Below are 24799 nucleotides of genomic sequence, written 5' to 3'. Positions count from 1 at the left end.
AACCAAGAGGGCGGGTTTTCATCAAGGAGAAACAAACAGAACTGCCACACCGTAGCCTGGTCAGCCATGAAACTGGTTTTCAAAGCTTCTCTGATGCATCGCCCTCCTGTGCTCTTCTAACAGCCTTGGTGTCTGGCTGCGCATAATCAGCGGCCAGGCAATTTGCCGCAAGTTCCCACCCCGCCATAAACGTCTCCCCCTTACTCTCACAGATATTGTGGAGCACATAACAAGCAGTAATAACAATGGGAATATTGGTTTCGCTGAGGTCTAACTGCGCCAGCGCGCTTTTAAACGTCCAAATGCACATTCTACCACCATTCTGCACTTGCTCAGCCGAAAGTTGAACAGCTCCTGACTACTGTCCTGGCGGCCCATGTATGGCTTCACGAGCCATGGCATTAAGGGGTAGGCTGGGTCCCCAAGGATAACTATAGGCATTTCAACATCCCCAATGGTTATTTTCTGGTCTGGAAAGTAAGTCCCTTGCTGCAGCTGTTCATACAGACCAGAGTTCCTGAAGATGCGAGCGTCATGTACCTTTCCCAGCCATCCCATGTTGATGTTGGTGAAACGTCCCTTGTGATCCACCAGTGCTTGCAACACCATTGAAAAGTACCCCTTTCGGTCTGTGTACTAGCTGCCTTGGTGCTCCGGTCCCAAGATAGGGATATGCGTTCTGTCTATCGCCCCACCACAGTTAGGGAATCCCATTGCAGCAAAGCCATCTGCTATGACCTGCACATTTCCCAGAATCACTATCCTTGTTAGCAGCAGCTTAGTGATTTCATTGGCTACTTGGATCACAGCAGCCCCCGCAGTAGATTTGCCCACTCCAAATTGATTCCCGACTGACCGGTAGCTGTCTGGCGTTGCAAGCTTCCACAGGGCTATTGCCACTTGCTTCTCAACTGTGAGGGCTGCTCTCATCTTGGTATTCTTGTGCCTCAGGGCAGGGGAAAGCAAGTCACAAAGTTCCATGAAAGTGCCCTTACGCATGTGAAAGTTTTGCAGCCACTGAGAATCATCCCAGACCTGCAACACTTGCGGTCCCACCAGCCTGTGCTTGTTTCCCGGGCCCAGAATCGGCGTTCCACGGCGTGAGCCTGCCCCATTGCCACCAGGATGTCCAAATTGCTGGGGCCAGTGCTTTGAGAGAAGTCTGTGCCCATGTCCTCGTCACTCTTGTCACCGTGCTACCATCGCCTCCTCGCCTGCTTTTGCAGGTTCTGGTTCTGTACATACCCCAGGACAATGTGAGAGGTGTTTAGAATGCTCATAACTGCTGCGGTGATCTGAGTGGGCTCCATGCTTATCATGGTGTGGCGTCTGCAGGAGAGCAGAGTGCCAGCGGAAGCGGTCGTTCAATGACGATGGTTTGCAGACCTACTGCACTGTCTGCTGCCAGGACACAACAGCTGAGCGGGTTGCACGTTCGCCTTGTCATGGCGAGACAAGAGCCGCTGAGCAGAGTGTCAGCGGAAGTGGCTCTGCGAGACCACCAGGAGAGCAGGAGAGTAGAGTGGCAGCGGAAGCGGTGGCTGACGACCTGTGAGGTGGATTCATGAGAGCAGGAGAGCTGAGTTGCAGCGAAAGTGGGAGCCCATGAGAGACAACATGGATAAATTCGCTATCGAGACAAGAGCAGGAGAGCAGAGTGGCAGCGGAAGTGGTGGTTCGATGATGACGGTTAGCAGTCTTACCTCACCGTCTGCTGAAAGCAGTATGGCGCCCGCATGGAAAAAAGGCACGAAACGATTCTCTGCCGTTGCTTTCACGGAGGGAGGGGTGACACATGTACCCAAAACCACCTGCGACAATGTTTTTGCCCCATCAGGCATTGTGAGCTTAACCCAGAATTCCAATGGGCGGTGGAGACTGCGGGAACTGTGGGATAGCTACCTACAGTGCAACGCTCTGAAGGTCAACGCTAGCCTCGATACTGTGGACGCACTCCTCCGACTTAATGCGCTTGGTGGGGACACACACAATCGACTGTATAAAATTGCTTTCTAAAAATCGACTTCTATAAATTTGACCTCATTTCGTAATGTAGACATACTCTCAGAGATGTAGCCAATTGTTTGACTACACGTTCTTAATGTTCAAGACCAAATAACCGAACTTAGTCAAATGTATAAAGATAAAGCAATACAGTGCGAGAAGGAGATGTACATACTTTCCTTCTGGGACGCAAATTCTTGCTGCGTGTTCACCTTTGTGCTTCAGAGATGCGCATTTCAGCTGCTACTATTTATGGTGTGATTTTAGAAGTTACAAAACTCTTTATACATCACTTAAACTTTAAGTTTAACCCACTACTTTGTGCCAGCTTTGTCCTTGGTGCCTCCCTATACTTTCTCATGTCTCGATTTTGAATGCTACATTCCAAGTGTTGATGAGTCAGGAAAGCACTTGCTAACTGTACTTGGTACAAAGTATTCATGTATCTTTGCTTTGGTAAGTTTCCTGTTTTCCAATGCCGAAGCTAACTCCAGCTTTGCAAAGCATTGTGGGATGCTTGACATGGGTGAACAGAATTGTGGGAAGAGCGTAATACATTCAATTAATATTAATTCCCAGCTCCATCTCCATAATGTGTACTATGTTAATACCATGCACGTAATACCTATTAATGTGTATACTGCACCTAACATATATGTATGGGCTAAAAGTACCACTCTGCCACATTTCTGCACTCAGAGCAGGGAGCGGGCTCTGAGGGACCAAACAGACTCCTCCATTGCCCCTCGTGCTGTACAGAGGCAGAAGATGCTGGGTCGTTTTAAAATAGAGATAGGAGAACTAAATGGTACCGTTTAGCTGACGGTTCGGCAGATACACTGCACAGAGTTATAAATTAGCCAACCAGGGGAGCTGCCTGACTGGCTAGCGGGGTCCCAGCTGAAGAGATTCAGGGCTGCAGTCAGTCGAACAGTCGCAGTGGGCAGATTTATGGCACCTTAGAGACTAATAAATTTATTTGAGCATAAGCTCACTTCATCGGATGGGCAGATTGTGGCTGGCAGAGTTGTCTGAAGCTGAAACCGAGCGCCTGCTCCATCTGATACTGGAAGTTTGAGGCCTTTGTGAGGGGGAGTGTAGCCAGCTAGTGCTTTGTCCATTTTACACCACAGCTGAATGGAGACAATGAAAAACTTTGTTTCTAGGGCGCATTATTGGGAGTTGATTCAGTGATTCATCAAATAGTTTGTGTCTGCCCCATAGCAGGTGGCTTGGAGCCAGTCTGTTCCCTGCCTTTATTTTAGCCGAGCTTTATAATTCTCTGTGTGCAGAATCTACCCGAGCTTCATCCGGTGACCTGTAAGAGCAGCCCCATTGCTTGCACCATCCCAGAGACCATTCAGCTGTGAGCAGAACATGCATTGCTCTGGACTCATTTTTAAGGGTTGTATTCTGAGCCCAAGTACAAAAGATTCATAACAAACAGGGCTCCCTCGTCTCTCATGCATGCAGCAGCTGCTGCTACTTTGTCCATCTCGTGTTACATCTCTTATTCTACTACTTCACGCAGTGTCCACTCCCAGGAGCCTCTCTTGGGAGTTTGTGTACTGTACTAATGTCTCCGTTTCTTGAGCAGATGCGCCTGCTCTGTCCTTGAGGGACCCAGGTGCATGTCTGCTTATGGATGCTCTGAGTTTTGATTTTCTTTAAAGAAAATGGAACGACCCAAGCCCGATTTAATTTTTTAAATGAAAGAAGAACCAGATGATCCTTCTGAAGTGTGTGTTTCTCATCTGGATTGCAGGGCGGACATGTCAGTTTTCCTGAGCCTGCGTGTGTGTGTGTGTGGTGAGGGGACAGAATGGATCCCATGCACTTGAGAACTCTTCTTTTACAGTGAATTCTTCACTTAGCTGGCAAACATTTCTCTCGCCCAGCCTATAAGCTGTGATGACAGTGTGTAATTTCTTTAACGAATGAGCACTGCTACTTGATGGCAATATTTTTGGTGCAGGTTCAGACTATTTCCGTATTAATCATGGTGAAAGCTGCTGAGTTCAACAAGAGCAGTAGATGGTAGAACAAGCCAGTAGCTGCTGTTTATTGTTGCAAGTGTGCTCCAGTGTTCTTGCGTACACAGAGCGTTATAGCGTTGGCCTGGCAGCAGCTCTGCCATTAAAGACCCAGAAGTAAAACATGTATTGGGCCTGCTGCCCAGAGGAGTTAGGAAGGTCTAAATGTCTTAGTTTATGAACTGGCCCCATGAGACCTTTATTGCTTCCTATGACCATGAAATCAGTCACTTTTCAAGGCATACCTTCCATCCAGTTCTGAGAGTGCTTATTTTGTACTGGACGGTGTTGATCAGCTTTCTCACCTTTTTAATTTTGAATTGTTCCATTTAAGAACAAGGAAGGAATGCATCCAATGAAGTGAGCTGTAGCTCGCGAAAGCTTATGCTCAAATAAATTTGTGAGTCTCTAAGGTGCCACAAGTCCTCCTTTTCTATTTAAGAACCAGTGTGTTTTCTCCTCTCTAGCTTTACCTATTTAGTAATTGTCCTAGGACTAATGCATTTGTAAAAGATGCTGCCAGTACCCCATTGACACAGACACTACTTTGGACAGGTGCATATATATTCCAGCTTTCTAAAATTGGGAACCTGCATTAGAAAAGGCGTTGAGTCATTCAATGACCTGTTGGCTCTTTCCACTTCTCATATGATCCCTGATTCTCGTAACTGAAAAAAACATCCCTGTCAGCTTCTGTGTGACTCAGTGAATGCTGTGCTGTGCACACTGCCAAGTAAGGGGCATCCTACAAGCAGCTCTCAGTTGCCTTTGGCTAGTAGACAGACATTATTCCAGAGGAGTGCTGGGCACTGTTTGGGTAAAATTGCCAACTAAAGCTATTATCCAAACAGAGAACATGGCAATGTGCTAATGTAACTAGAGATTCTCTGGAGCTGTTAGTGCCTTCAAAGTCCAGTCCAGAAGTCTTTCTCTGTGGGCTTGCGTACACTTAAAACGCTACAGCGGCATGGCTGTGCCACTCCAGCTGCGGTGCGGTAGCACTTCAGCGTGGACGCTGCCTACGCCGACGGGAAGGAGTCTCCCATCGGCGTAGGGGTCCACCTCCCTGAGAGCCAGAAGCTAGCTGGATGGGAGAATTCTGCCATCGACCAAGTGCTTTCTACACAGGGACTTAGGTTGGCTTAACTACACTGCGCAGGGGGTGTGGATTTTTCACACCCCTGGCCAATGTAGTTAAACCAACTTAATTTTCTAGTGTAAACCAGGCCTGTGTGTGGCCAGTGTATAGTGGACAATAGTCTTCACTGTAACACACACCGATAGCGTAGTGTACATTTAGATTCCACTACGTTCTGCCAATGGCATATTCCCGTGAGTGCCATTTAGAAAACAAGGTTGCTGTAGCTGTCTCGGTCCCAGGATATCAGAGAGACAAGATGGGGGAGGGAATATCTTTGATTGGACTGACTTCTGCTGGTGAGAGAGACAAGCTTTTGAACTACACCCGAGCTCTTCCTCAGGTCTGGGAAACGTACTCAGTGTGTTGCACTTTTTACACTTGTACGCTGGTGTGTGTTATCTGGGTCCCCCACACCATTTGTACAGACTGATTGTTGCGGGTAGAATTGAACAATAAAGGCAAATTCCTGAGTGTGTTCTGCTATAACTGTGTGGGTGAAAATGAGTGAAAGGTTCATAAATAAATCCCTGTGAAAACTTCATCAGTTCTCTGGCTGTGGCTGGCTCTAAGAGCACTCACAGAAGCTTCAGTTAGTGGAGGTGGAGAGATACTTGCACTTAGACATGGACTGTGGCTCTGCTCAGCTGGCACGATCCATTTCTGGGTATCCAGTCTTGGGCTGACCCTGCCTTTGTCAAATAATTGTGATGTCTGTTTCAGTTCTCTGCCTCTTAAATGCTTCGGCGCACCCCACTCTTCATGGCCCTCCTGGGGTGGTGGCTCCTTTCCCTAGCGCTGTGAAGGCCTTGACTCTGGAAATCCTCTCTTTGGAATAGTTTCTGCAGCTCTGTTATTGCCGTGCATCCGTGTGGCAGCTCTTGGGGGCGTGTGCTCAGCGCTCCTTCCCTGCTGCTCTGCTGCTTCAGTGGATTCCCCCCTCCCCCCCACTTTTGTTTTTGGTTGGTTGGTTTTTCAACCTTTAAGCGGAAGCCTACGACAAGTCCTACCCCTGGGAACTGGAGTTTGTCTGTGATTTGGATTCAGCTTCCCATGAGGTTCAGCAGATCTGCTTTGTCAGACGTCTGAGAGCCCTGCTGCTCACAGTGGGGCACGGAGCTGCAGTTTCTCCGACGTGGCGCTGCCTCCGGGGCACTGTCAAACATGGGGGGTGCCCCAGAGCCAGCTGCCATCAGATGTGCCCCTGCTGAAGCCCCTGACTCCAGGCAGCTCCAAACAGAAGAATTCAAAACCCCTGACGACCGCGCATGGTCAGAGCCTGATCAGCAGGCTAATCCCAGAGACAGAAGTGCCCCATTTAACACGCCGTTCAGAGGATCCTGCAGTGAGGAGTGTGCTGGGAGTTGGCTTTGTTGGCTCAACATGACCAACCAGATGTAGATGCAGATCCCTCCTGAACCACCCGCTCCAGGGTTTGGCGCAAGCTGTGGTAGCTGACGCTGTGTTGTCGCTGGCAGTTGCCCCTTATTGACATCCCAGGTGGGTCAGGAAGCCGAGGGATTTTCTTGAGGCCTATTGCTACCTTTTGGACACTGAGGACCCATCAGGATTTGCTAAAGGTCCACAGCAGCAAACAAGTGATTCTGATCTGCAGAATCCAAACTTCTCGCCACGTTTAAAGCAGCTTGCGAGAACCGCTGGATTGAATTAATTATTTTTCGTCCACTCAGGGAATTCGTAAGGGCCAGAGTAGCTAGGTCAAGAGCAGCCTTGCCACAAAACTGCTCTTGCCTTTGCAGCCTATTCTTGATGAGTAGCTGAAAGTGTGGAGGACGCCTCACGCCTCTCTCCTCGTCCCAGGGAGCAGAAAACGGGGATATCTTACGCTGGGGATGCTGCCATCTACATCTCCCACCCTCTTTCCTGCATAAGAACTTAGTGGTTGGGGTAGCAATGCCCAGGGGTAAGATTGGCCAAACTTTAAAGGCACTGCATCCCAGAGCCCTGAATTTTAGTACTGCTGGGATTTGTGAGCTGCTCCTTTACAGGTTCTGGACTACCAGGTTCCATAGCAAAAGGCAGGGCTAGCTATGGAACAGAGCTTTCACCACCACCAGATAATACATGCTTTTTGCATAAAGGCTTTGGCATGGCCAACATCAAGTATGTGATGCTGTTGGTGTGGTGTGGAGAGCTGCTGCCTCAAGGTAGATGCCCAGACAGATGCTGGTCTTTATCAGAATTCCACAGAGATCCAGAAAAGCTCCAGTACCTTCAGCTTGCTGAAGAGATCCTGTCTGGAAATCAACCAGAGGCCACTTTATGGAAGGTGGCGCTGACTGAACCCGCCTGATGTTTCCTTGCTCCTCCATCTCCTGCCCATAAAGCATCACCCTCTTTTACTGAATTTAGAGATGCCTCTTATCCACCCCGCAGGAACAGAAAGGTCCTAAGCCACTGGCTAACTGATTGGCATGTGCAGTGGACTCCCACGTTCCATTAGCCCATGCAATGTAGCATTGCTGAAGGTTCTGACCCCTGCACCAGGAAGTATGGGTAAGTAGCCTGATGGATGCACTTGGCCACCTGCCAGGAGCCTGATGGCTGTATCTAAATTGCGCAGAACAGATGACAACAGAGAAGCAGCCTACGGAAACTATAGGCCCAAGCCTGCAATACCACATCTTGAGCTGAGCATGTAGCCGTGTTACGTCCTGGGATCTCTAACTTGTGTCTGCCCTCCATATTATGGTGATGCTGTAGGTAGCTAGTATGGATTCTGTGCTTGAAGACATCCATTATCTATAATGCTGCCAGAGGAAAATGTTTTGAATAATTAAACAGAAATCCCCTCTTGTTGCTAAGGTGTTCTCGCTCAGTAAATTGTTGCCAGACAGCAGATTTCTGAAAAATATGGTCATGTTGTGTGTGTATATAATCCAGCTTGGAACCAAGGCATGCTCCTTTGGGAGAAGCCGACAAGCTGCTCCTCTGCTCTGTCATCTCTATCTAGGTCACGTGCTATAGGGTCTACCAATAAATGAAGTCCTGAGTCCCTGAAGGACCTGTCTGTGCTCTCCATTGGTACTCGTCAGGGGTTTTAGGCTTTGCAGCTGCTTCCCAAGAGGAAGACACAATCTTTGGCCTGGCAACTTAGTGTTTCAGATATAAATTGATGCTTAGCAGCAAATTGGTGGCACAACATAGGCCTGCATTGTTAGAAATGCTCTCCATTTTCTGCATTTAACCAAGCTCTGCATCATTTATTTTCTTCCCAGGACTTGCACAGCCTTGTAGGGCAAGGGACGTGGCCAGAGCCAGACGGAATCTGGTCCATAGTGCTTCAAGTGAAAAATTCAGTTCAAGACTGACCGAGTGCTATGGGCTTTACCTGTACTTTATTGTTCAAAAGAGATGCACGATTGCCCTGTTCAGTGTCAGCTGGGCAGATATTAACAAGAAAATGGCCTTCCTCCCCATTGATAGGAGCAATATTCAGCAATCCATCTCATTTTAAACCCAAACGAACTGGGGCTGTGATCGGTGAGCAGCCTGTTATGCTGATCTCCTATTGTCCTAAATCAGTTTTATTTTCTTAATGTGCAACAAAAAACCAGAATCTGCTTTCCTTTTCCCTTTCCCACCAGTGGTTTTCAACCTGTGGTCCACAGACCCTTGGGGGTCCGCAGGTTATGCCTAAGATTTCCAATGTAGTGCCAATCTTTAAAAAAGGGAAGAAGGAGGATCCTGGGAACTACAGGCCAGTCAGCCTCACCTCAGTCCCCGGAAAAATTATGGAGCAGGTCCTCAAGGAATCAATCCTGAAGCACTTACACGAGAGGAAAGTGATCAGGAACAGTCAGCATGGATCCACCAAGGGAAGGTCATGCCTGACTAATCTAATCGCCTTCTATGATGAGATTACTGATTCTGTGGATGAAGGGAAAGCAGTGGATGTATTGTTTCTTGACTTTAGCAAAGCTTTTGACACGGTCTCCCACAGTATTCTTGTCAGCAAGTTAAAGAAGTATGGGCTGGATGAATGCACTATAAGGTGGGTAGAAAGTTGGCTAGATTGTCGGGCTCAACGGGTAGTGATCAATGGCTCCATGTCTAGTTGGCAGCCGGTGTCAAGTGGAGTGCCCCAGGGGTCGGTCCTGGGGCCGGTTTTGTTCAATATCTTCATAAATGATCTGGAGGATGGTGTGGATTGCACTCTCAGCAAATTTGTGGATGATACTAAACTGGGAGGAGTGGTAGATACGCTGGAGGGCAGAGATAGGATACAGAGGGACCTAGACAAATTGGAGGATTGGGCCAAAAGAAACCTGATGAGGTTCAATAAGGATAAGTGCAGGGTGCTGCACTTAGGATGGAAGAACCCAATGCACAGCTACAGACTAGGGACCGAATGGCTAGGCAGCAGTTCTGCGGAAAAGGACCTAGGGGTTACAGTGGACGAGAAGCTGGATATGAGTCAGCAGTGTGCCCTTGTTGCCAAGAAGGCCAATGGCATTTTGGGATGTATAAGTAGGGGCATAGCGAGCAGATCGAGGGACGTGATCATTCCCCTCTATTCGACATTGGTGAGGCCTCATCTGGAGTACTGTGTCCAGTTTTGGGCCCCACACTACAAGAAGGATGTGGATAAATTGGAGAGAGTCCAGCGAAGGGCAACAAAAATGATTAGGGGTCTGGAACACATGACTTATGAGGAGAGGCTGAGGGAACTAGGACTGTTTAGTCTGCAGAAGAGAAGAATGAGGGGGGATTTGATAGCTGCTTTCAACTACCTGAGAGGTGGTTCCAGAGAGGATGGTTCTAGACTATTCTCAGTGGTAGAAGAGGACAGGACAAGGAGTAATGGTCTCAAGTTGCAGTGGGGGAGGTTTAGGTTGGATATTAGGAAAAACTTTTTCACTAGGAGGGTGGTGAAACACTGGAATGCGTTACCTAGGGAGGTGGTAGAATCTCCTTCCTTGGAAGTTTTTAAGGTCAGGCTTGACAAAGCCTTGGCTGGGATGATTTGATTGGGGATTGGTCCTGCTCTGAGCAGGGGGTTGGACTAGATGACCTCCTGAGGTCCCTTCCAATCCTGATATTCTATGATTCTATGATTCAAAGGGGTCCGCACCTCCCTTTGAACATTTTTAGGGGTCTGCAAGTGATAAAAAGGTTGAAAAACAGTGCTTTAGGCTACTGAGTGGTTTTTGTAAGCTGAACCCGGTGCACTTGGTAGTGCTTTTAAATGAACACAAATTTCTGATCAAGTCTAGTTAATTTAATTAAAAGATGGGCTGATTGGTGGCCATTTCAGTTTTTGGCCCTATGTATGCTGGTCTGTTCAAATAACCTTTCTCATTGTCAGCTTCTAAGACACTTCAGAGCTTGATAGGCCAGAGAAGGAGCTTGGAAGTGGTGATTTTAATGCTAAATATATAGATAATTTTCAGAGGGAAAATGTTCTCTTTGTACATATCAACAAAATTATGAATAAGACCTTGAAATCTGAATGTTGCAGCCCCTGAAAAATATATGGTATGGTAGGAACATCCAGATATAGAGTTCATGATGGCATTATTTGGGCTCATTGAACTGTGAATCAAGAGTTTGTGTTGCTACCCATTGGTGCCTCTTCCTTGTATTGTTAGGGGAAGAGGCATAGAAGGTGAGGGAGAGCTTTAATGTAGTTTTAAAAAAACTTGTATTGGGGATGTCAGCAGCCTACCCTCTCTCATTTCAAGGGACACTGTCAAGGTGAGTTTGGCACCAGTTTGATACATGTTATATTGAATCCTTCTGATTCCACCAACATCTTTTACTCTTCAAAATTAATTATAGTAAATGCTGGATAATAAAAGCTCTTTCTGCAGATTAAGGGAGTAACAGCCCCCCTTTTGCTGGTACTGTTGGAATTGCACTTTGCATGTGTGGCTCTTATTTGTAAGTATAGTTCCCATCCGGTGCTGGGGAATCTCTTGGGATCGTGGATGGAGGGCACAGATTTATTCACATGTGGGGACTTCTTAGACTGGTGTGGGGTGATTTTAACTCTTTCATTGCCTGATTTTGAAACTGATACTTCGATACCTGAGGAAATTTACAGTCATAGAAACTCCATATTTAGACTGTTTTCATTCCAAAATCTATTTTTCCTTCCACCCTCTCCAAATGTATCTTCCCCAAAAATATTTTTTGTTTGGCCTCAAACGTCTCATACTTGGTCTCTGGTCCAGAGGAGAAGAACTTCAGACATTCCTGAAGTGATTGACAAACCCATTTTTTGTTATGAGGCGGGGCCCGGGGGGGTTGGTTTCAGTTTTACAAACCTTTTTTGCTACTCATATCTGTGGAACCTCAGGCTAGCGTTCGGACTGGTGCTATGCACCAGTCCTAGATAAGAACTCCTGTCACCGACGCATTGGACAAAATTAATTTCCCCAGTTTAAAAAGTTATTTAGGGTCAATAATTCCCAGGCAAATGCCGTCAGTAAGGGATCCAGGGCTAAGAATATTTCCTTTCTTTTTTCAAAAAAGTGTGTAAGCCCTTATTCTGTAGAACGTTATCATTTTAAAAACTAGACTTTATAGTTTTCTTGTAAATCAGGGAATTCCTAGTTAATGTGCCAGCGCTGTCACCACTGCCCTACTGTCCTCCCTACTCTCCTCCGCTAGGCTACAGACACCCTCCTCTTTCACCATTCTTCCATCAGTATTTCCATTACAGGCAACAACAGCTCTGCACTGGTCAGACCGATGCTCTGCACACTGGCCTGTGAACATTATCGCAACCTCCTACGCCTTCCTGGTCCAGGCCTGAGATTCCAACACCTTGCCCTCATCTAGGGCCAAAGATTTCCTCCTCTGAACACAGGATCGAGGCTCTTTCACCCTCCCTGCGTGAATGAGAGACTGTTCTCTTCGGATACAGCCTAGAGACCCCCTTTACCCCACATAGCCAGCCTGCAAGCTCCCCAGGCCCCCATACAGGCTAGGACTCTTGTAGGGTCTCTGGCCTGAAGCGGAAGGCTGTTATAATGGGGAGCAGGGGAAGAGGAGAGTGATGCCAGGCAGGACGGAAGCCTTAACCTAGAATTTCCAGACTGTTGTAGCTTTTAAATTCACGTTCTACAGCATTAGTGAGGGTTTTGCCTGTGTTTTAAGGGAAATATGTTCTCAACCACTGGCTCTAGGCAGGTATTAGCCTGGGAATGATAGAAAACTTTAAAGGCGTTAAATCTGAGGTTTAAACTTGTCAGTGCCCTGAAGCCAGGTTTTTAGCGCTCAGAAACGTCTGCTTAACTGCAGTGTCTCCTGTTGATGGCGGAACAGGTCCTCCTGACCATGCCCTGGCAGCCTTTGGGGGCAAACTCTCAAGGCAGGAGGCTCTCAAGGCTGGTCTCTGATGCGGGTTTCACTGTGGCTCTATTTTTGCACGCAGCTATTCAATTGAATAAACTTTAAAAAATCTTTGCTGTTGTATTTCCTGTGTGCTTGTGAAGCTGAGTGTCTGTGTGAGAGAGAATGAATGGGGAAGGTGGGAACACAGGAGTAGTATTGGGTGGTGAACTCTCAGTACTATAAGGTGACTTTGTGTTTGTTTGAAACTGCAGAAACTAACAAACTTGCCCCTTGAACCAGTTCCCTGGGCTCTGGTAGATCCTGTGGTTGGTGTGTAGACTGCTCCCAGTAGCTAGGGAGGCTGGGCTGTATCATGTGAAGAGGTTCTGCGTGCATGCGTAGATGCTGAGCCGGGCCCATTATTGCTGGAGGAGGGATGAAGAAATGTTCTAATTAGCCAGTGAGACAGCTGAGCCTAAAGTGTTGCTAGGTTACAGAGGAGCACGTTAGTCCCTGTGCATCCCTCCTCCCTGTGGAAGGAAAGCATCAGCTCAATCCCTGGTGCTGTGCCTGGATCTAAGGGCTGCCTAAGAACTTGAAGAGGGGAGGGAAAAATCCATAAGTGATGATGTAATGAGGAGCCCGGGGCGGTGGTTGGAAAGGCCAGCGGAGAAAGGAAGTGTGGCCCGTGGCTCCGGCTGCTAGGATGGACCCGCACTCCAGCACACTAGAGTCTTGCTAATTAACGGCGTCCCTAGCAGTCTGGGTTTCGGGAAGCGGTTGCTGGATTATCAGGGTCAATGGATGGCAGATAAAAAGGAAAAGCTGCAGCCATTTGCAAGCGCTCCTGGGCAGACTGTGCTTGAGAGAGACTGTCTACAGAGAGCTGCATTGTTGTGATTGAATGTTTTAACGTTCTCTTTCTCTGCCTCCCTCTTTCTCTTTCTCTCTCTTCCTCTGTCTTTTCTGCAATGATGAGGCAGGCCCCAACAACACGGAAGGTACAATCCGCTGTATCCACATGATCATTTTTAACGCTGCTTCTAAACATTTTTTTGTTTTGCTTGGGGTTTTTTGGGGGTTTTTTTTTGGTATGTTACGACTGCAGAGCTTTAATTTTGAGTTTCCAACTCAGTTTTGGGGCATCTCTGGGGAGACAAGCCGGGCGGGTTGGTGTGTAATGACAAAACGATGCAATTGAATTTAATTTGTAGTGTTTCCTTTGAGTTTGTGTTCAAGTCCTTTTTCCATTTCACCTGGCAGCCTGATGTTTGTGTTGCATGCAGTGCCTCTGCAGCTCACATCAGAGGACAGGGGTTTAGCGTCCCATGGCTGCTTGCTGTATAAAAGTCGCATGCTAGTAATAGTTTTTATTTCTCTTCTCTGGCCGTGCTGGCTAATTGACTCTTTTGCTTCTTATTTTTTGCCTGTGTTTTAAGAATTTCCAATGATTATTGTTATGTGGATTTCCTGTGTCGAGCTGATATTTTTCTGTAGGTTACAGTAGAGACTCTGATTTTTGTTCTCTGGGTGTCCTTATGTTTGTTTTTTTAGCATATCAGTGTTTTAAGTTCAAAAGAGCAATTAGTGAGATCTACATCTAGTGATCTGCTAGAAATACAAGTTTAAAAATACAAATAGCCCAAAAGCAAACGTACACCTTTCCCTGCCACTTTAATTGTTTCAGCTGCAGCAGCCAGAAGGTGTTTTCTTAATTCTGTTCCAGTAAATGCACCTGGTGTATGGATCTGGAATCTTAAGCTGACCAAAGGGAGTGACACACTTTCCTGTATGGTGATTATTTTTAAAGCTCCTTTAAAATCCTCTTCCAAAAGAAAAGTTTTGCAAATGCTGATTCTGTATCGCTCTTGGGAGCAGAAAGAAAACGGAGCTGTGGCCAAGTCTGGAAACCAAGATCCATATACATCCATTTCTGGTGATTTGATGGCTGTTAGCGCCAGCCTGCATTTCTTCCAGGGAAATTTTAAAGTCTGCCATCATTACCTGATTTATATGCAGTTTCCCTACCTTAAAATTTCCTTTCCTGGTAGGATTTGTTCCTCCTATGATTGCTCTGTATTTGGCTACTTCTGAGAGTGTGAGCAAGCCCATCACGCGCTAGGTCTCTTGGATTCTTGAAGGTGTCATGTAAAGCTTCTTGTTGTAAGGTACAGTTAGCAATAATGCACAGAACATGTGACTGTCCAGAATAATCAGCTAGAGAGGAAGCCCTGTAATTATGTTAATGGGAAGCTACATTAATTCCTGCAGGTTTATCCAACTGCTGAGCATCCTCTGGAGAAGACTTGAGTAATGGGCTCAGGTGCTGCAGTCTTGAAGTAAAGTGTTTGTGTTCCTAGGGTACCTATCTTCAGCAGCTTCCAGCTCCTATAATGTGCAAGCAGGGCTCACCCACTGGGTGCTGGAAGCGCTCACACACGCTGTATGAGTAGCCTGTGTGGAAACATGCAGTTAACAGGAATTCCAGCTGTATGCTGCTCCCGTGGTTCACGAGCCCCGGCTTTGGGCCTGTGATAACTTACTAGGAGTCCACTGACCGCACCGAGGGGTCTTAAAATGAAGAGCCTTGCAGCTGCTCTCATAGTCCATATACGGGGGCAGCGCACACCTACAGCTGCCAGCAGAGAACACTGCTATCTTGATCCAAATTGAGACCATTCTACTCCAGGTGGAATGGTGTGTGTTGGGACCAGTAGGGCCTGGGAGCTGCACCTTTATATTGAAGAGGAAGGGGACAGGGCGAGGCGGACTTCCTAGGCCGTGCTTTGCTCTTCTAGACGTTGATAGCTAGCAGGTGGCTTTCCTGACTTCTGCATGCTGACAGTGAAGCTTTCCCAGCCTGTGTGTTTCTCTTTTGGGTCCCAGATACTTCTTTTCCTATTGAATGTGGGACTTGTGGAGGAACAAAGGTTACAGAATGGCATCAAATATTTATTTGCATTAGGCAGCACAGTTCAGAACCACTGACTGTTGAAATATTCATGGCTGGAATACTTGATACAGAGCTTTCTGAGCTCTTAAGAGGTCCCAAAGTTCTTCATTAGGCTGTAACTGGTAAGGTTGGTAGCCCTGTTCTTCTGGGACCTCAAAAAGTTCAGGTATCAGACAAGCTGTGGGACAGAGGTTCCCAAACACTTTCATAGCAGTGGGTCGCTTCTTACTAGAGTGTCACCACCTCTTCTGTTCATGGCCACGCAGACCGGCTCCCCTTCCACTGGCAACCCTACCACTTCCCTGTGGTGCCTGCAGCAATTGCTTACATGGAAAACGAGTATTGGGAACGTACGGGATGTATTTCCAGCTGTATTTCAGAGGGCTTTGCTGGCTGGAAACGAGCTAGCACCTGTAACTAGCTGGCTCTCTGCAGGCGACCAGCAAGTGCTCCCTAGACCCTGAGGATATGTCTGCACTGCAGCTTGGAGCAAGCCTGCTAGCCCGGCTGGAGTCTCACCCTGGTGCACTAAAATTAGCAACACGGCTGTTGCAGGTTGGGCTGGAGCTTGGGCTCTCAGCCTAGGGAGTTGAGTGGGCCTGAGAGCCTGAGCTGCAGCTGACCTGCAACGGTCCCGCTGCTAATGTTAGCATGCTAGCTCTTGTCCCACTGGCCTGAGTCTTTCTGCCTGGGCTGCAGCGTAGACATGCCCTGGGGCCCCGGAATGCCTGCCAAAGGGAGGGAGGTTTTTGATTGTAGTGTTTATAACGTTCATTAGAAGAAACGAGCAAATGTTATACAGGACACACACAGCAGATCTGCCTAGGCAGCATCAAGACCAGTCTGTTCTACACTCTGATGAGATCAGTGAACCATCGTTATGACCTTCATTTACAAATGAGCCGTTCCCCCAGTGGATTTCATAGCTGACCGCTCAGGCTGTGTCATCTTTACAAAGTGAGTTTGATGGGCTGGGACCAAACTGATGAACTTCCACCCTTAAACTAGCCTAATAACACAGGGGAAACAGCACAAGGATTAAAAATGCTATTGCCTGCTTCTTAGCTGTTTTTCCTTTCATGGGAATGGCAGGGTAGCTTTAGTTAGAGCTGCCAGGAGACAAGTTTTGTTAGGATCCTGTATGGTTTAATCTAGGAAAGATGCTCTCAACTTCCTTAGTGCCCCAGAAGTGACCATTTCAAGGTTGTTTGATCTGAGATGCTGGTGTATCTTTCAGGGGGCTTCATTAACACCCTCGGGGGTATTTATGGTTAGTATAAATCCATCTGTTGGAACAGGCAGTTCTGATGTATTTCTTGAATGTGCAAAGTTGGTTGTCAGTTTAAAATATTTCAGCCCTTGGCTACTAATTTTTGTCAAGTACCAAGAACTCCTTATATCTGCTTCTTGGAAGCCGAGAGGCCCATCCAGCTAGCACCTCCATTGTTGGCTCTGGCTTTTTTGGTGCTAACCATTCCATAATAGGACAGCAGGAGCCATGTTTGAAGCAACATTTCTCTGACAATAGAGATTTTGTTGAGTTCCTCTTTAACATGCTGTAGTGGCAGCCCAGTGCTTGGCAAGGAGTGGAACACTGGAACATGCCTGGGTTGCTAAATCCCAGAGAAGAGAGGGTTTCTCAGAGCAGGGCCACTTGATGGAAGCTCTTCTGCAGAATTTCCCCCTGGGGATGGCCAGAGTTAACAGATAGTTGCATCAGGTTTTCAAAGATTCATTCCACACAATGGGTTTTCCCGTGGATGTTTTGAGAGACTCTTAGCTTTTCCAAAGCACTCTGGAAGACCTTACACTGCCAGTCCTCAACACTAAATTAATCTCCAGGTTTTTTAGCTTCTACTGCTTGGTGGGAACGCTTTCCTGATCAGTGTTTTGCAAAGTAAGAAAACTGCTCTGGAGGCTGTAAGTCTTTCACTTCTATGTTAAAAGTAGCAGCTAGCCAGAGTTAGACCCTCTGGGAAGTTTTCTTCTGGAATTGTGAGCAAAGTAGGATTTATCCCCAAAGGATGTGCCTCATATCAGGTGTTCGAAGGGGTTTGCATTTTACTGTGTGACCCTTAGACTATTCTGTGTAATTCTGATATTAAAAAGGAAGAGAGGGATTACTAGAAGCCATGTGTTTCCTGGTTTACCAAAGTTACGTGCGAGTGAGACCATCCCCCTCAGATAAAGATGTGGACCACTGCCTCGCTTAAACTCTGAAGCTTTGTCTTCCTGTCTCTCACATACAGGCCAGCTGTTTTACAGGGCCTTGCATTGGCCAGCGTGTCTGTGGTTGTAGCAGCCAGATAGTTGCCAGTAGGCTTTGTGTGATTAAAGGCCTCGTTCCTCGTGCCACCCAATGCGGGAGGAGCATGAGGGCTGGTTTCTTTTGACCTGCTCTGGTCCTGCTAACCTTAAGACTTCCTAGTGCATTGTTTTACCTTTTAATGGTAAAGGAAAGCAGCCTATAATGGGGTTTAATGTGCCCCGGTGATATTGTGTAGGCCATTAAGTGTGACAGAACAGAAGCTCCACCTTTAAGTGTAGCTCTTTTCCTTGTCTGATTAGCTCCCAGTAATGGAGTGACACAGACAGGGAGTATATCCCTTCATGCTTTCCCTGCTACACACTGGCCGAAGAAAGCTGCTCCAAGTTCACTCCTGCCTGGTGTCTCAATTTCTGTTAAATCTTTGTCGACGAGGCACCACATAATGGGACAGTCCGTGTGTAGTAACCACACAGCAAGGAGGCACATAGTGTGAAAAATTCCTAGGTGTGGTGTTGCCAGATTGGTTGTCGTAATCTTGTATCAACTTCCTTGATACAGAGGACAGGTGCCTAAGTCTGAATGGGCCTACTTGATAACGTGACACATTTTATTCTTCAGAGCCAAGGGGAAAATGGCAATGCCTCCAGGTTTGAGGTGAAGCTTCACAAAATGCAAAGCCTGTGATGGTGTAACTGAAGGAGTTAGAATCCTCTTGCTCCTGCTTCTCTTTGGGCAGTTTGTGACACTTGAGCTTCAGTAACCCCATCTAGGAAAAGGGTGTGTGTGAGTGAAATCCAGGCTCCTGCCAGCAGAAGCCTTGAGAACCCTGGGCAGTCCAACAACAACTCAGCAGGGTGTTTCTCCGGCTAAGCCAAGGGAGCCCAAACTTTGCCTTTCTGAGATCTTTCCAGGAGTCCACTAAATGGCTCAGGTTGTGGATGCCCCGAGGGCAGCTGCGAGGACAGCAGGTGTCAGCATGCAGGGCGCCTCCATTGTCCAAGTAGTCAGGCTTCCTGTCTCATGACGGAAGACTTCCTGGTGGGAAGATCTTTGCGGTCCTGCATCTGCATGTTAAAGATAGGGGTGGCCATGGGAGAACTTTGGTGTCTTGAGTGCAAATGACTGAAAGATTTTTCTAGCCTGGGTGTGAGGTGAGCCAGGGTTCTGTTTCATCTGGGGCCGTCGTGGGAGCATGGGGGAATGAGCATGTTGTCCTGATGCTACGCACACTAATGGCGGTCATGTCTTTTTGTTTCCTTTACCTTGTTCTTTGCTGCATCTGCTGCTGCTGCCGCTGCTGTCTATGTATCTCTGTTCCTGTCTTTCCCTGTATGAATGTTTCTCCTACTCTGCCTTCTACTCCTGTTGCCCTCCAGACCACCACCAGGCGGCCCAAGGTGAGAACCAAGAGCTGTGGTCAGTGGGCATTGATCTTTACTTAAATGCTAAACTCCAATGTCTGTTTCCTTTTCCCTTCCTTTTGGGGAACCTGGGAAATCTCTACAGATAGAGACGCTTCCCTGGGGTGAATCTGCAAGGGTGAAATTGTCATCAAGGCTGTTACTCTCTGCTGTTACCCAGAACTAATTTAATGAATTAGAGCATAAAAATGCCTGGGTGATCCTATTTCCACTTTATGGCTGAAGCTCCCCTCAAGGCGTCCCTGTGGTAACGTTATACCTTGGCTCTCCCTGGTTGCTGTTCGTTACAGGGGGCTTGAGGTTGTTTGTGGGGGAGGGAGTTCTGAGTCGTCTCTTTTAAGGAGACAACGCCAAGGTCATCCAGGGTTTCGTATGGCTGTGGAGAGAGCCTGCTGTGTGTGACAAACACTGCTGCTAGAGAGTTGGGGGAGGCTACAGCTTGGACACAGATCCTCCAAAAGCCTGTGGCTACATGATGATTTGTAAATGGCAAACACTTCCTCCGTTTGCAGTGCGCTTGGAGCCGTGTTGGTCCCAAGATATGAGAGACAAGGTGGGTGAGGTGGTATCTTTTATTGGGCTGACTTGTGTTGGTGAAAGAGTCGAGCTTTCACGCTACACAGAGCTCGTCTGCTGACGTAAGACAAACTCTGTGTAGCTCAAAAGCTTGTCTCTTTCACCAACACAAGTCAGTCCAACAAAAGATACCACCTCACCCACCTCGTCTCTCGAAACAGTTGCATTCTATCTCATGAGGTGGGGGGCTCTGATTGTGTCTTTGATTTCACTGGGTTGCGTGGCTAACTCCAGTCAGGGAAGATGTATTTATTTGTTCATTCAGTTTATTAAAAGATGTTGTTCCACCTATAGGCTCCCATTCATGCTCTGACAATATTAGGTTTCAGAGTAACAGCCATGATCGTCTGTATTCGCAAAAAGAAAAGGAAGGAGGACTTGTGGCACCTTAGAGACTAACCAATTTATTTGAGCATAAGCTTTCGTGAGCTACAGCTCACTTCATCGGATGCATTCATTGGTTAGTCTCTAAGGTGCCACAAGTACTCCTTTTCTTTTTGACAATATTAGAAATCTTCAGTCATTACCCCATGGAAGTGTTTGTTCATACTGCAGTTGCATCCAGAGACCCCAGTGTGGCCTGGGGTCCCACCAATCTAGGTGTGGCACAAATATGTGTACACACTTCCTGTCTTCAAGAGTTGACAGTCCAGCCAATAACAGACTGCTGCTACCACCAAAAGTAAATGACACACACACACTCTCTCTCTCTCTCCTCCAATAGTAAATAAAATCTTCCCCTCAAATGTCCCCTCCCAAATGCCTGGGAGAAGGGATGGGCTTCGCTGTGTGACCAGAGTTCACGTTTCTGTTCTAGGGGATCACGAAAAGAGGCCAATTTGAGTCCCGCAGACTTTGTACCCTGCTAGCAGCATACTCTTGCTTACAGCCAGAGGGCTCCCGCCTGAATGCCTGGGCTGATGGCTGCTCTGGTCATGTGCCACAAGGGGGAGAGGCAGCTGCTTGGGGTAATTATGGGACAGACCATTTAGGGTGTGAAGTTTGAGCCACCACTTTGAATTCCACCCAGAAGCCAATGCAGTTCCTAGGGTGCTCCCAGTGAGAGAGAGACGGCTCAAATGGATTGCTGCATTCTGCATCCCCTTCAGTTTGAGTGATGTTAAGATGTAGCCCCATGGAGAACGCTTTATGATGGTCTGATCTCGAGGAAACAAAGGCATGGATAAGTGTGGTAGGCTTGCATCTGACTGACACGGCCATTAGTCACCCCATTCCACCCAGACAGTAACGTGGCACCTTTGCTGATGTTTGCTGCTTCCACATCCAGTCACACCTGGGGTCTTACTAAAGCCAAGTTACAAACGATAGTGACCAATAGCAGATGCTGATCCAATACTAATGAGTTCTGCTAGCTCCTTCCCCCAGCCTTGTCAGCATTATCTCAGCTGGCTAGCTCTCCAGGGCAAGGCCAGCTAGCAGACACTCCCTCCGCAGAGCTGAGTATCGTTATATACCGAAGGCACCTCCCCCCATGTCTCCTTACTACCCCTCCTAGTGTCCCCTGGTACACCCTGATCAGAAGGGGAGACTGAATTAAACCCTGCAGGACCCCAGACAAGTGTTTGGCAGAACCAAAGCTACCCACTTACCAGTGGGGTTCTCTGTCCACAGGGAGCAGAGCCACTCCCTAGGCAATTCAGCGAACTCTGACGGGTCACAGATGTGTCCCTAGCCCCTCGTGGTCAGTGATAAGTATTCTAATTCCTCCTGCACACCGCAGCCTCAGCCTTGGCTAGGAAGAGTCCATCAGCTGGCACCACTAATGCAGCTAGCCCCGGACCCAGGTCTGAAGTCAGAGGGCTTGAGGCAGTGCCCGAGCTGCTTCACCAGGAACTCCTCCCAAAACGGGAGGTTCAGCATCATTTGATAGCTAGCAGGGTTGTTAGTATCCAGTGGTGTTTTGAATAGGGGCCTTGCCAATGCTGCTCTCAGAACACCTGGTGTCCTCCCCTCCCCTAGAGAGGTGTTACCAGTCTCAACAAGCTCTGGGTCCAACATCTCCCCCTGGCCCTATCCGCCTCGGGAGGTCCAGGTTCCAAGCTGCAGTTGGTGGCCTTTAAGCACCCCAATACTTCCAGCCCTTCAGCAGTGTCACTCCCTGAAGACTCGCCTAGGTTTGTCCACTGGTGACCCTGCCCTGATCCCACGGACGCTGACGGCTCGATCTGGCAACGCGGTTTTATCTGCAAAGTACTATGAAAATTCCTTTCAGCAAAGAGATTTGCTTGTGTAGAGTAGCCTGCTTCTCAGAGGTGGCATATGCCTGGCAAAGGCTGGTGCCACAAGGTCTCTTCCCAGGACCAAGGCTGGATGCTCCTAGTTTCAGAGGGAAACATGGAGCAGCCTGCTTCTCCATAGGGCACTGTACCTCCATCAGTTCATTGTGTAGGCCAGACTTCTGCGTCATGTGCCCAGAGCGCTCACTCCGGAGACTCTGCAGCATGGTGCCTACTGGGGGGCCAGAGTTCAACGTCCCGGTGAACAGTGCTGTTCAGGAAGGTTCAGGCAGCGTTGGTTCATTGCTGTAAATGGTTCTCGAGTGCCGGTGCCCATGCTGATCTGGAGTGACGGCCTGGCTGTATCCTAGCTAGTGCAGAGCTGAGCTGGGAGTTAGGCTGTGTCTGAGCTTAAAATGCGACCATGACAAAGCTGTAGTTCTGCCATGCAGACACTCACTGCAGCCCCGGTAGGGGTCCCCCAGGGCTGTGGTTAATCAGGCTCCCCGAGAGGTGGAAGCTGGGTCCATGGAAGAATCCTTCCATTGACCTAGTGCAGTGGACCTCAGGTTATTCACACCCCTGAGAAATAGCTATGCCGAGGTAAGTGGTCAGTGTAGACCAGCCCTGAGACTTGACAAATGTGGTGTGTGCGCCAAAGAGCCAATGCCAAGGGATAAACTGAAACTGACCCTCAATAAATTAGCTGACTGACTCTAACACACCTCGATACCACAGCGATGGGTCCGTTAGAAATGCATGTCGGAGAGGAGTTATATATAGGTCTATAAAATCATGAGTGGTGTGGAGAAAGTGAAGAAGGAAAAGTTATTGACTTGTTCCCATAAGATAAGAACGAGGGGCTACCAAATGAAATTAATGGGCAGCAGGTTTAAAACAAATCAAAGGAAGTTCTTCTTCACTCAGCGCACAGTCAACCTGTGGAACTCCTTGCCTGAGGAGGTTGTGAAGGCTAGGACTATAACAGGGTTTAAAAGAGAGCTGGATAAATTCATGGAGATTAAGTCCATTAATGGCTATTAGCCAGGATGGGTAAGGAATGGTGTCCCTAGCCTCTGTTTGTCAGAGGGTGGAGATGGATGGTAGGAGAGTTCACTAGATCATGATCTGTTAGGTTAACTCCCTCTGGGGCACCTGGCATTGGCCACTGTCGGCAGACAGGACACTAGGCTGGATGGACCTTTGGTCTGACCCAGGCTGGCCTTTCTTATGTTCTTATGAGTTGAAGATAAGCACTAGTCAGCACTTTCTGAGAAGTTTGCTGCTTTTTTGTAGACTCCAGATTCCCTTCGTCTCCTCACCTGTATTGCAGCCCTTTACGCCACGCTGCTGGGAGCTCCAGCCAGTCCAGAGAACAGCTGCGTAGGCCCCATATCACAGTGTAGTGTCCATTGTTACCACACCTGTGATGGTGTGTCGTAGGCTTGCTTCATTACTGAGCATGGCTCTTCGTGGGGAACCCTGCCCCTTCTAGATGAAGTCAGAATTTACCGTGTATCATGGCAATACGTTTAAAAGGAAAACTACCAACTTCCGTGTTGTGTCATAAAGTTGGAGACAAAGAACAGCATACAGAAGAGACCATTTGACTCTTCCCAAGAAGCAGGAGTGAAATCTGCAAGGGTATGCTGAAGAAACAGGATTAAAATGGCAAATTAAAACAATTCAGACTTTAAAATTGAAAATCTCCAAGTACCCTGTAGCAGCTGTTTGCTAAATTCTGAATAATACGTTGAATTAAAGTTCAGAAAATGCAAATACGCAAATGCCATTTACAAATGGCTGGCTCTGGAGGCCTTCGGGGCCCTCTTGCTTGAAGTTTATCAGAATTAGGTGTGTCCATCATTTGTTTATGTAGGAGAGTCTCCCTTCAAAGCTATATTTGGCTGGACCCAGGCTGGGTGATTGGGCACAGTTTTGCAGGTCCAAAGGCTGGTGTGTTTGTCACAAGTGTCAGGCTTTCCTCTTCCACTGCCAGCTCCCCCATAAGCGCCCCTCCATTATTTCTCTGTATAGCCTTTGTTAGAGGTTAGCAAACTCCTTACTGCTGCTTCGTTTATTGTCACTCCTGGGATCTACCCCTCTCTAGTCCCCTAAAAATTCATAGATTTCAAGGTCAGCAGGAACCATTGTGATCATCTAGTCTGACCCCAGCAAAGCACAGGCCAGAGACCTGCCCCAAAATAATTCCTGGAGTGGAGCTTTTAGAAAAACGGCCAGTCTTGATTTTAAAGTGTCAGTGAGAGAGAATTCACCACGACCCTCAGTAAATTGTTCCAAAGGTTAATTACTTTCACTGTTAAAGATGTACGCCATATCTCCACTCTGAGTTTGTCTAGCTTTGACTTCCAGCCATTGGATCATGTTAGACCTTCCTCTGCTCCCATTATTCCTCCACGTAGGTACTTATAGGCTGGGATCAAATCACCCTTAAATGTCTCTTGTTCAGCTAAATAGACTGAGCTCTTAGAGGATCCCTACAAGGCAGGTTTTCTGACCCTTCCGTCACTCTCATGGCTTTTCTCTGACCCCTCTCCAATTTATCAACGTCCATCTCGACTTGTGGGCCCTAGACCTGGGCACAGGATCCCAGCTCCAGCTCCCTTGCCCAGAGCAGTGCTAGCTCTGCAGGGCTCACAGTAATAAAGGGAACCGAAAACATAGTGTTGTCTGTTCATAGCAGCATATAGCACTCAAGGTGTGGCGTGGATCTGCTGGGTTAGCACTGGCCCATTTTTACAATTCCCTTGCCCACTATTACCACCCTCTAACTGGTGAAGCAAAATGTTTCTTGTCCTCAGCCTTGCCAGAAGCCCTTTTCTGAAGGTATCGGGTATGCTTAGTG

The 24799-nt window shown here is 47.7% G+C and overlaps 1 protein-coding gene across 21 annotated transcripts in view; it reads left to right on the top strand.

Annotated features, from left to right (window-relative positions):
• Positions 1 to 24799, top strand: part of DCTN1 (dynactin subunit 1) — a 140018-nt gene that overhangs the window by 81568 nt on the left and 33651 nt on the right. For 7 of the 21 annotated variants that reach the window (XM_043545024.1, XM_043545017.1, XM_037898496.2 and 4 more), the window contains exons 6-7: positions 13461 to 13478; positions 19076 to 19096. The exons of 8 other annotated variants lie outside the window; for them this stretch is intronic. In XM_043545024.1, coding sequence (XP_043400959.1) covers positions 13461 to 13478; positions 19076 to 19096 — 39 coding nt within the window. The remainder of the gene's footprint in view (positions 1 to 13460; positions 13479 to 19075; positions 19097 to 24799) is intronic. 6 more of the 21 variants (XM_043545020.1, XM_043545019.1, XM_043545015.1 and 3 more) reach the window with 1 other exon arrangement.

Source organism: Chelonia mydas, chromosome 4 (assembly GCF_015237465.2).
Source record: "Chelonia mydas isolate rCheMyd1 chromosome 4, rCheMyd1.pri.v2, whole genome shotgun sequence".
Taxonomy (NCBI): Eukaryota; Metazoa; Chordata; order Testudines; family Cheloniidae; genus Chelonia; species Chelonia mydas.
The sequence above is the reverse complement of the archived record's forward strand: the minus strand, read 5'-3'. Positions and strand labels throughout refer to the sequence as shown.